The sequence below is a fragment of the Columba livia genome, chromosome 1, assembly GCF_036013475.1.
Source record: "Columba livia isolate bColLiv1 breed racing homer chromosome 1, bColLiv1.pat.W.v2, whole genome shotgun sequence".
Classification (NCBI taxonomy): Eukaryota; Metazoa; Chordata; class Aves; order Columbiformes; family Columbidae; genus Columba; species Columba livia.
The window spans coordinates 45,836,493-45,848,572 of NC_088602.1; the positions used below are offsets into that span (position 1 = coordinate 45,836,493).

Consider the following 12,080-nt stretch of genomic DNA (forward strand, 5'->3'; position numbering starts at 1 on the left):
ATTCAAATACAAAAGCAAAATACTAGATTAAAAAATTCAAATTAGGTTTTGTGATTATAACAGCACACTGATCAGCGCCCTCCTGCTCATTATTAAATACTTCCAGTCTCATTAACAATATTTGAGCTCTTGTTTGTGCTCCTAAATTAAAATGATCAAATAAGATATCTTATTATAGATCACATGCCTATTTTTCCTATGTGCTAATATTAATTAAGAGAAGTGCTAATACAAAGAATACAGCTGCATCATTAGAAAGCTCTAGTTCAATCTCCATATCCATTACATAAACTCATATTTTACCTTACATTTTAAATTACATTTGGGTTATTGTAAACTTTTATTTGCTGCATCTGCTATAAAGTACGTGGATTTTTTTTTTTTTTTAGTAATAATTGTAAACAAAAAAATAAGAGCAGAAATATTTTAGGTTATAAGGTCTACAGATGCAATGGTCACTTTCAATTTTAAACAGGTAATTTTAAATTTTGTAATATTTTTCATTCAGAGAGGTGTAGAGTGCAGGGAGAAAAAAAAGCAGTGAAAGAGAAATATAAATAAGATACCTGCACATTTGTGAAGTATCACGAGGAAACTGTAGGACATAGCTCGTACACTGATACACTACCTGTGGATGGGGTGAGTTGGTTCAGATTTACATGACCAGGTTTCCCTCCTCCCCATACACATACGAAGGGAACAGTGTAAGCAGAAAACAAGACCACTTTATTATCTTGTTTGATTAATTCAGTTTTAAGAATAATTCTTGTATGACCATCTCTAACTAAAGGCAACATGAAGACTCAAAGGTAGCATTCATTCAGAAAACCTAAAAAAATACTGAAATAACAAAGCATGTTCTTTGAGCAGGACTTACCAATAGGAAGCGCTAGATCTTTCTTCATCAAAGCTGCTGCACATGATCCTCCTAAATTGGCCAATTCTTTCTCCAGCTGAATAATACCCTTCAAATTGAAACAAATTTTAAAACAAAATTAGTGTTTCAGAAATTAGGGTAATGAATGCATTTCCCTTACACTGCTTTATCCTAAGAGATAACAATCGCGTGTTACAGTTTGACGTTTCTCAGTGATATTCTTCCTACCAAACAGCTTGACTGTTAAGTTTTGCTGGGACATGGGCCAGAGTACCAAATTTTGAGAACAATTTCAGTTAGGTAAGAGTCTTAATAAATGGGTTACCATGCTTCTGGTAACCTAGTCAGAACATTTGAAGACGATAATTGTCTTTTGTCTGTAATGTGAATGAGAAACGGAACTTCCTAATACAAAAAATAGCACCGATACATGTTCGGATTGCAAAGCAACACCTCTTCTAAGCTGTACATATATGCATATCCCACAAACTCACATTTCCATCTGCTTTAAAGGTAGTATTTCTTTTTTTTTCCCTCTTCCCTTTCTCTAGTTGTATAGGAAAGGATGGGAAAAAGTTTCCCTAATTTCCCTTTATTATAAATCCCGAGCAATGTCCTTGATAGTTTCTGCCTTCTAGTTGCCCTAGAAAGTTATTTCTTCCCATTGACACTGCTGTTCCAGGGAATAAGAAGACTTCTCCACTCCCACACTTGTCACTGGAAATGCAAGTCTCTCTCCATCAGTATCTTTAAACTCTGTTTGCAAGGAAACAGCAACAAAAAAAGAACATACCATGCACACATTTTTCAGATACCTGGAGGGAAGGAAGCTGGGTGCAGGGAATGAGGGGAGAGCAGTTTAGCTACGAAGGTTGTAGCTGCTTTTTAAACCATAAAGAAATGTATTTGATATTTTCACTTTGACTTGTCCCAGCTACATGCAAACGCAGCCTCTTTAACTTTGCTTACAAAAAGGTGTTGACACTAACAACAATTTTAAAGAAATCCGTGTATGGCTCAGCACACCTCTGATAGGTGCCTCTCGTGGAGGAAAAAACCCACACACCGAAGAACCACAGCCAAGACGGAAAACCTCCATCTGACAGATTTTCTAGGCAGACTAGCAATATATAAAATAGGTAAAAGAACCCCCAAACCCTGATTTGGAAGGGCTCCAAAATCAGAAACCCTAGACTTGCCTTGTATTCTCAGAGACTCCCAACCAGACTGAAAAATCTCCAAAATGCATTTTAAACTAAACTCTTGATAAATTGCATCTTTAGGACTCAGACCAGCAGGTTCTGCCCTAGCTAATAAGTAAAGATGTGAAATGTGGATGGAACCACCAGATAGTTCCCTGCTGTGTGAACACCCTTTGTTGCAGAAGGTAGTTTTTGCAAGTACTTTGTGGATTTAATAGTGACCAACAAAAGCCCTCCTTTTCATTCACCAAAGCATAAATATACAATATTCACAAAAATCCTAGTTTTCAACAAAGTTTAAAAGTTGAAATACACCTGATTCCTTGAGGTACTTGCTTACACTCAATGACATCTTTCAGTGCTTGCAGATTTCCCTAACCATGAATGTCATTCAATGTACTGTAGTGAAGTAACCGTACCAGAAACTTTTCCTTTGGAAGGAGAGAGAATCAGATGTGCAAAAATTATCACCACTGACTTTAATTAGTTCTTACTGATATTAAAATATGTATAGATGAGGTTCTTAGGGACATGGCTTAGTGCTAGATTTAGGTTATAGTTGGACTTGATGATCTTAAGTATCTCTTCCAACCAAAACGATTCTACGATACTTTGTTCCTTTAAGCTACAGAAAACACAGTGGTCACCAGGACACAAGTTTCTTTTTCTACCAGTGGCAATTGTTATCTTGAAGTTCTCAAAAGAACAAGAACTTGCATTATATGTCCAATCAATTAATTTCAGTTACTTATGGAGGCTTTAGTCCTGACATGCACGGTAGCTTAAACACTGTAAAACTTGCTTTTCTGTTTACAGAACTTTACATCAGATGTGTTTGGGCTATAAAAGGTATGTTTGAAAACAATGACTTGCAACTTTTCTTTAGATTATATAGTTCACAGATTTTAGCTCTGAGTGCTAAAACCTGCCAGCAGCTTGCTTTGTAAATGCTTTTTAAAAATTTACATATACCAACCTGCATCATTTTTTTCTGCATAAGCAAAAATTATTGTTACTCAAACACAGACTAGTTAGATTATAGGATTTATAAATCTGGTTTGCTGCAAGCCAATGAGACCACCACAGTTAATGATCTAATCGTATGTTCCCTTATTTGATTTGTTATGAAATTCCAAAGAATCTCACTTGTTGAAAACTTGAAGACATGATTTAGCTTGAGCAGAATCCAGGAATAAGATGAAGTAAATCTTTCATGAGGGTTGTAGTGTAGGCAAGATGCAGACTTTGTGAAGTTCATGTGAAGCAATCAGCCCAAAGACTCCCAAGATTAGGGAAGGGCTATTTTTCTGGAATTGTTATAAAGTATTTTCAGCAATCTCTTAAGCCAAAATAAAGTACTGGCCCAAGGACATGAAGAAGTTTTGTTTTGCTCTTACAAACAGCCATGGAAATGACTGAAGTCCTTAAAGGCAAGATGAAGTGACCACTGTGCAAAATCTCAGGCAGCATAAATGAGCACAACCTTTTCAGGGAGTCTGGAAAAAAAAATGCAAGTTTATCATCCCTTAATTGGCAGTAAAATACTAATCACTGTGTAGCTGAAAGCCCCAATTCTTTGGATTTATGGTGAAAGACTGGGTGAGAATTCCAGGAAATTTAATATCCCACTAACATACTAGTCTTGCTATGTATTTTTCAGGCTGTCCCAGTTATTAAAAAAAAAAAGACATTCCAACAATATTCCAATTCAGGAATTCCAAACAAATAATGTCTGTAACAGAAAAATGTTAAAAACTTATGTGAAATTAATTCTAAAATATTTTGCACGTTATACAGTCAGAAATGGAGATACAGATACTGTTACAAAAAAAAAAAAGGCCTTATAGGAGAAAATTAATAGTTGATGCAATTGTAGCCACTTCACTTTTTCCTTACCTCATCGGATCCTGGACTGAATTCATATCCAATTGCGTAACATTTGAAACCATAAAAACAGGCCTTTTCATCTTTTACATAGTCTGACGCAGTCTCCAGAGAAAACAGAGCTTCATTTCCTTAGAGGAAGCAAACGGATACATAAAATAAATTAGAAAAAATAAAAAATCTCTCCTCTTCTTGTATGTTTCTTCTACATTAACATACATGAAACCTAGTCCTTATATGTAACATGTGAAGTAAAACCCTGTATAACACTCAGATCAACACATCAAACAAGAAACCTAATACAAACATACTCAAGAGATGTACAACCAATGGCTCATAATGAACTCTTCCCAGCTTGGATGAAGACACTTTTTCAACTTTGTTTCCTAAGATAATTTTGCAGAAAAATCCAACTTTCTTTCATTATTCTAATAATTCACATTACTATAAATTATTGCAGTATCTATTCATTACCTGGCAATACTAGTACCATAGTAGGCCATCCTGAAGATCCAGAGAATTTTTTCAGTTCTATCCATGAATTAAGGTTTTCATGAACAGAAGCATGCTTTGGTCCAAAGCCCAGACTCTGTGCAATTCTGACAGGAATTAGTAAACGAAGAACATCCTCTGATTGAGCAGTGCCACACTGAGTGTCAAATTCTATTGTTATCCACCTGACACATTCAGGAAAAGTCACCTGAAAAAAAAAATAGTCCAATTATATGCAAGTTTTGATTTTTTTGTTTTACATTTATTTCTTCATTTCCATTTGGTTTCAACTCTTCAGGCTATGAAAGTGATTCAATTATGTAATTCTGTACGTTTTTTTTATTATGCTTTAGATTAATATTAACCTAATGTATTCTTTGCAATTCAGATATACATGAAATGCTTTGTATGCTGTTGAATTATAATAACGCATTATAATTTAAGTTCAGATTAAATATTTGCACTTATGATACCATTTGTGATTGTTTCTAAGAATTCTGCACAGGATTGTTAAAGAAAACAACCACAGACGACCACTACAAACATTTAACTCTCAAATACCTTTTTAAATGCAAACTTCAACAAACACATTCAATATCTGTTTTGTGCAATCCTAGAAAAGTACACAGCAGTTGAAACACACTTGTGAATATGTAGCATATAGCTACACAGAAATTCAAAAGCATAACAACTAAGTCAAAGGCTTCAGATGAGCGCCATAATTTTTTAGAACAGTAACAAGCGTCATTGCTTCAGAAAGGTCATATGATAAACACATTTTCTGCAGTGGATGTCTTTCTGTATCACAGGAGAAGCAAGTAGAACAGTAATTAATGACCTCCTCCAGCTCTTACTTGATTCCAGGTTTGCTGCCTCTGGAGTTACAGTCATGGAATCAACGTGACTGCAGAACTCACTACTTCAAGAACTGAAATATGGGATTTATTTCTCAGGCTTGTAATTTATGCCTCAGCCCTCTATTCAGCTAGAAATAAACATCCTTTCTCTATTGACATTGAGCAAAGTTTTATTGCAATAGTCATCCATTAGGGTGGAATGAATCCTACTCAGAGTGACTTAACACATTTAAGAGGACTTCAGAGACTTCTGCAATGCTGAATCGTGGTCCAAGTGAAAATAATTAATGAAGGATTTAAATTAGCAGTGCAGCAATAGCCAGCATAGGGATCCCTACACTGTAATATATATTAATATGACTAGAATTGATGTTAGGTATTGTTACAAAGCACTGTTTTAGGCAAGAAAGTCTGAGACATGATTAGACTTCCAACTTCTACAATCTGTACAGTTAGAGCAAAGAAACTGTCCACGACAGCAGGAAAATCGAAGACCAAGTTTTGAGGACTTAAGAGTAGATCCCTGCATTAGCACGTTAAAACTACACTAGTTTCCACTACAATTTCTACTACACATACTGGAAAAACAGAGGTTTCCCCAGAAAGCTGAACAGTAACAATAAACTGTCTCCTATATTAGACCATATAAATTATCACCCATAGCAACAATTTTCCAGACCGTAAATGTGGACAAAACTAAACTCACGGCAAAAAGATCTGAAGAAACGGCATGCGCACTTAGCAATTGTGCTTACCTTATAGTGCGTAACGCAGGCAGGTTTATAGGGATGCTCACTTTCCACAACAGCATAGTGATTGGAGGTAGTACAAGCTGAAAGCCCTTGCTCTGGCTGGTTCCCAGTGGTGCTGTCTGTAGACTGATTTGGGTTAAAAGCTGGAGGGGCATATTTCTGATTCAGAACTGCCACAGAAGGCAGTAACTGTTGTACTAGGCCAAAGATCTCAACAGCAACCTGTAACGCAACACCACACACAATAAAGTATCATTTATGACTGTGTGAAAACAATAGCCACAAACTTAGCATCTCTCTACAATGGTTGTTCTGGATATTCTCAGAATGTCACTACCATGGGGCTCTGAGTAACCTAATCTGGTTGAAGATGTCCTGGCTCATTGCAAGGGGGTTGGACTAGATGGCCTTCGAAGGTCCCTTCCAACCCAAACTATTCTATGGCTCTATGATTCTACAACTCATTCAATCATTTTCCAATTCTGTGTCTACACAATCCTGACAGAAAAAGCATCACTCCATTCATCTCAAATACTCCTCTTGGCTGCTTGCCTAAGTTGAAACAAAAAACTGCACACAACTGCGAGATACCTTCACTAAATCATTTTCTACTAAAAACCCATAACATTAGCGAACAATAAGCGTGAGCCGACAGAAATCAAATACCACACTGAAGTAATAATCCAGTTATACTTTGTTTTATAACAATATTAATATTGTTCTTATCAGGCATTCAATGCATTTTAATGCACATAGTGTCAAGCATCACATTGTTCTCTTGATGACATTTTCAAGTAAGAGGAACACTCCTAAAGCAAAACGCTTGGTTCTAAACAGCAGTTCATCACAGTAACAAGGTAACTGAAATTTGTAACTATTTTAATTGAAATGAAACTGCTGGATTTTAAGTGGCCAATCCTCTCTCCTCCCCCTTTAAAGAGAAGTCAGAAGAGAGCTTACAGTTCATGAAAAAGTAATAAAAGGCAATAGTGCCTACTAGCTGAGGATTAATAGCATTTGTAAATCTAATAACAGATTTCAAGACTGTTCCAGACCAGGCACATGGAAGAATGCTATGCCACAGAAAAGTAAGGTTGTTTTTATTTATAGCAGACATCTTCCCATCTCTAAATTTGATAGAAATAATCTTCATTTAATGAGCAGCTATCGCTGCTTTGGATTTTTAATGTAAAAATAAATTGATATAATATAAAAACCATTTAATCCCACCAATATTCATCAACGAGTCATGAACTTCTTGTCTTTTCTTACAGTTAAAACCTGTCATCTTTTCCTCTGCTTCCTTAAGGTATTTTTTTCATCATGTCTTCAATTTAAGTTAAAAAAAACATGACCTGTTTTTAAAATTCTTAACTTCTGGAAAATTCGTAAGGAGTCACATGGTCAAATATAAAGTACTAATTCTAAAATCATAAGACATCAAGGTGCTCAGATTTTCACTGTAAACCTTTTCCTTGTATAATATTCTTAAATTTCTTCAGTAATTTCTATTGAGGATCATACCTTGGGAATAGCTGCTGCTACTGGTCCTATGTAGGCTATTATGAGGGGAAGCAGCATTGAAAATAGACTGGAAGAGCTGAGTAGTTCTGGAATGTCTTCAGCTAAATTAAAATAATTCCAATACAGGTATTATTAATAAACATACCATGGTTCAAAACACAGCTCAGTTTTTTGCTTTGCTTCTTATGAGTTAAACTTAAGTGAAAACTATTGTAGAAACTCTTAAAATTATTTTTGTTATCTAAGCATTGTCAAATTCTAAAACCGCAAAGCTCCCCTGAGATAAACATGTCATTATATACCGTTCTCTGTTAAAAAATTTCCTCCTCTTAGAGCATAATTTTATTGCATTCTTCACCATTTTGTGAAACTGTGTTCATACTTTCTATGGCATAAAAGCTAGCACAGTAAGCTCCTCCCAGCCCTCCAAATCAATTTTCTATAGCAGTACGTAATATTCTGGACACTTTGACTAGAATGGCTGAAGACAGTAGCATTAAACCATTCAGTTTTAAGGCTAATGTCTACATTTCTCAAAAACTGAGGTTTAAGTGCTTATAAACACACCACATTCAGCCTTCCTGATTACCGTCACTGTGCAAAACATGCAATAACATTTGGAACTGACCCATCCCAGCATACCTTTTGGGAATAAAGAAATCTACCAGCTTTAATATGATACTTGCTAAATTGATGAGCAAAATTATATGAGATATCTGCCTACGACATCTCAAGCCCAACTCAATGACTTTGAAAGTTACAGTTTGATAAATACAGTAATGACAGGTAAGAAAAATATTCTTTGGAAAGCAAAAGAGAAATATCACTATTTTTGTATCACTAATATTGTACTATTACCTCTTGCTATCAGAGAAATTTTGAAAAGTAGATTTTGAAAGTCAATCTTCAAAAGCCTTACCATCTACAGCAAGAGCCCTGTGCAACAGGTCCTTGGCTGCTCGCACAACAGCGCTCACAACAGAAAGAGCTCTGCTACAATTTTTATCTTCTTCATTAGCTTTGTTCAAAAGCTGTGATTGCAGATCTCCATCATACTCACTCCTGCATGATGGATTAAGTAAAGTGAGTTCACAAAATATAAAATTATATTTTAAAACCATGAGTGACTTATCTTTGAGAAAGACTAAATCAAACAAATAATTTATGATAAAGTAATAAAGGAAACAATCAAAGAAACCACAGAGGATGTTTTGGAGGCAATGCCTCAGTGTTAGCCCCTTGCAATCATTTTGTTTTTATTTGGCAGACAATAAGGAAACCATGTTTCTGAAATGTTATGTTTCTTTTGACTAGATGCCTTTCAAACCACTATGCTCATCCAAGTCCACCTATCTTGATAAAAACAGAGTAATACTAAATGCATCACAGAAATAAGTAACACTTTCAGTGGATATTTCTGCAATATCATAACAGGGAAAAAGCTTTTCCCTCCCTATTCTAAAGATTAATTTTGGTTTTGAAATATTATCTTAGACTTACCCTTAACAATTAGTTTTTTCTTTGAAATCCACTCTGTATGTCAAATCAGATTCTCCTAAACATTATGTACAAAACTATCTCAATAAGGCAGATGAAGGATCTGGTTTGACTTGCCTTTTCAAAGCAGCTGAATGATAATTACAAACTAATTCAAGCCCTCAATATGATAGTGATTCAGCCTTGGCCTAGACAACCAAAATCAGTTAGTCAACATGCAAAGCAAAATTTCCCATTATCTTTTGGATTTCTTTGTTGTTCAGAAAGATCTGATCTTTCAAAACATCATTCCAAGAACATTGATTCCAGGACTGACACCTCGGAATACTCAAAAACTTTACTTGAAGCAGTTCAGTGCAAAACAAAGATACCTATCCTTCTCTATGACTTAAATTAACCATTCTTACAAAAAGATATTTTTTTTGTCACCATGAGTAAAAGGTGTAATACATTTTTTTGCTGTATAGATAATGGTAGTAATGCACATATTCAGGTGCTGTCACATTTTAAAAATCATGTTTTCACAGACGTCAGGATAAGCTCCTCAAAAATGAAAGAAACACTTTCTGCAAAAGCATTACCTTAAGTTAATTCCTACTATCACCTTGAAAGGCTAAAATAAAGCTTCCTTGCAGGACAGTTAGGTGTTTCAGTTTTCTTTAGGCAGTTGCAATTTATCTTTTTATAACTTTGAACTCTACAGTAAGAAAGAAGACAGTTCCTATATACACAGAGTTTGCTTCATTACATGATGTGATCCTTTCTCACAACACAGGAAGGAACTGAATGAAATCAGAGAGATTATAATGCCACTGAGTAGCCTCTCAAAAATCTCTTAGGTTATAAAAAAACCCAGAGATTGAAGCAGTGCATCATACCAGTCTCCCATATTACAGTACAACTTGTGTCCCGAAAACTGTCTTCACTAAATATCTTAAGCCTCAAACCACACTGGATGATCACAATATTGCTGCTAAAGAAGCTCTTTACTCCAACACACTCCAGATGTATTTATTTCTGTTACTTCTCAAAATCAGATATGGTATAATAGCACTACAATGGTTTTATTAACTGTTCTTAGAAATGGATCATGACAACACACAAACCTGTAATAAAGGATCTGTGGAATTTGTCCTCGCGTTTGGTTTGTGCCATTACTGCTCAGACTACATGTACTAAATGTAAATGTGACACCATCTGGACACTGAACTGTCGTCATTCCTCCATCTCCATTGGCAGTTCGGCTTCCATAGTTCCGCAAACGAACGGCATATTTCACATTCTCCTTAGAAAAGAGAGCCAGTAAGCAATATAACCCAAGTATATAAGTTAGGCTTCATGGTATTATGAAATCTGTTATTTTACATTAATACTGATGGGTCTGAAAAGTCCTTCAAATCACTGTGCAAATGAAGTTAACTGAAAACAATTTAGCACTTAACAAAAGCCAGAGCTGTTCTGTGTTCCCGAACTACGGACCATAAGTAAAATATTACTTCTAATTACTTGAAGAGTGACCAAGCACCCATGAAAATTAGCTACCAAATTACACACGAAAAGGTCATCCATTCAGGAATATTCTAAGTTACTAAGAAATTACAGTCTATTTTATGCTATTATAAAAATTAAGATTTAATTTCTTTCAGATGCCTGGATTTGAACCTTTCAGTCACAGGGAGAAACTGAGGATTTATAAAGCAAATTTATAAAGATTAATTTGTAAATGTGTACACAAAAAACCAATTTACATTGAATATTCTGATTTTTGTTACCTAAAGAAGTAATATGAAAACTACAGACATGCACTTCTTCTGTTTACCTTCAGTGGCACCACTTTGTCAAGTCTGATTTCAGCAATATCACTGGGAGAATCATCTGTGGTGTAAGTCCCTTTAACCAACTCTAAAGATGTCCATCTGTGAGAATGAGTTGAATCTCCAGTATGATCGCTCTGATTCAAAGAAACAAAGCCACTTCAATATGTTTTTAATGTAAATATTATAAAATGACATTCACGCAATTGCGCAAGTCATGCTCTCATGTATAAATTGTTACACACAGCATCACAAAATAGAACAAACCTGGAAAACCTGTTCAGAGTCAACAATAAAGCCTTTCTGCTAAAAAGGAAATTATTGTAATTTTCCATAGCAACCTACGCTTGCCCTTTGGAAGAGATTAGAACAGTCGATTAAAGTGAAGAACCAGGTGCAAAAGAACAGAGGTGTGTCCTCATTACAAGAACACACAGTGAAGTTTCATGCTTCTTTTAAGAGAGTACTTCAACAGCACACAAAACTGTAGCTATAGTGCAACCACACTGGTAAGCTACCCCTTTCTTCAAATTTTGGTTCAAAATGTTTTATCTTGGTCTGCTTTATTTTGTATTTTCCTTAGTGGTTTGCTGAGAGAAAACTGGTGCTAATGCACATTTAGCTCTAGGAAGTGAAAAGCCCAGTATACATCAAATTTTATTTGTAATAAAGTAAGATCTCAAAACCATAAGCAAGAAAAGAACCCTACTAGATATGGCATGTAGCTTGCCATACCACAAAAACCACCACCACAAGGAAATAAAAGAACCCCATTACTGTACTGTTGCACTGGTAGCCTAGACTGTATAAGAATGTAACGATATTACACTGTAAAACATAATGAAAAACTATGACGCTACTTTTGTTCAAACTGGTTTTCCAAATGCAGTACTTACATCATCAACTAGTACTTCCAACTCATACTCATGGATTCCCCCTCCACCATAAACAGAAAATCCTACAACAACTACACCAGGTTTGTCGACAGAGAAACATATTGCATCAGGGGATCCATTCCCAGTATTCCAGCTTCTTCCCTGGCTTGTTTTAGTGAATCGGTTTGGAGTGGATTTGACAGAATGGAGAGAGTTGAGCCCATCAACCTGTAGAAAGTCACATGCAAGAAACAGGACAAGGTAATGCCTGAGGACTAGATAACTTTAATAAAGCAAAGTTAAGTG

The 12,080-nt window shown here is 35.5% G+C and overlaps 1 protein-coding gene across 32 annotated transcripts in view; it reads right to left on the minus strand.

The window, feature by feature from the left end:
- Positions 1 to 12,080, minus strand: part of MYCBP2 (MYC binding protein 2) — a 198,400-nt gene that overhangs the window by 81,611 nt on the left and 104,709 nt on the right. For 31 of the 32 annotated variants that reach the window (XM_065056127.1, XM_065056297.1, XM_065056093.1 and 28 more), the window contains 9 exons: positions 11,796 to 12,002; positions 10,905 to 11,036; positions 10,192 to 10,370; positions 8,508 to 8,650; positions 7,589 to 7,689; positions 6,068 to 6,286; positions 4,438 to 4,663; positions 3,976 to 4,094; positions 878 to 965 (listed from right to left, as the gene is read on the minus strand). In XM_065056127.1, coding sequence (XP_064912199.1) covers positions 878 to 965; positions 3,976 to 4,094; positions 4,438 to 4,663; positions 6,068 to 6,286; positions 7,589 to 7,689; positions 8,508 to 8,650; positions 10,192 to 10,370; positions 10,905 to 11,036; positions 11,796 to 12,002 — 1,414 coding nt within the window. The remainder of the gene's footprint in view (positions 1 to 877; positions 966 to 3,975; positions 4,095 to 4,437; positions 4,664 to 6,067; positions 6,287 to 7,588; positions 7,690 to 8,507; positions 8,651 to 10,191; positions 10,371 to 10,904; positions 11,037 to 11,795; positions 12,003 to 12,080) is intronic. The other variant, XM_065056062.1, reaches the window with a different exon arrangement.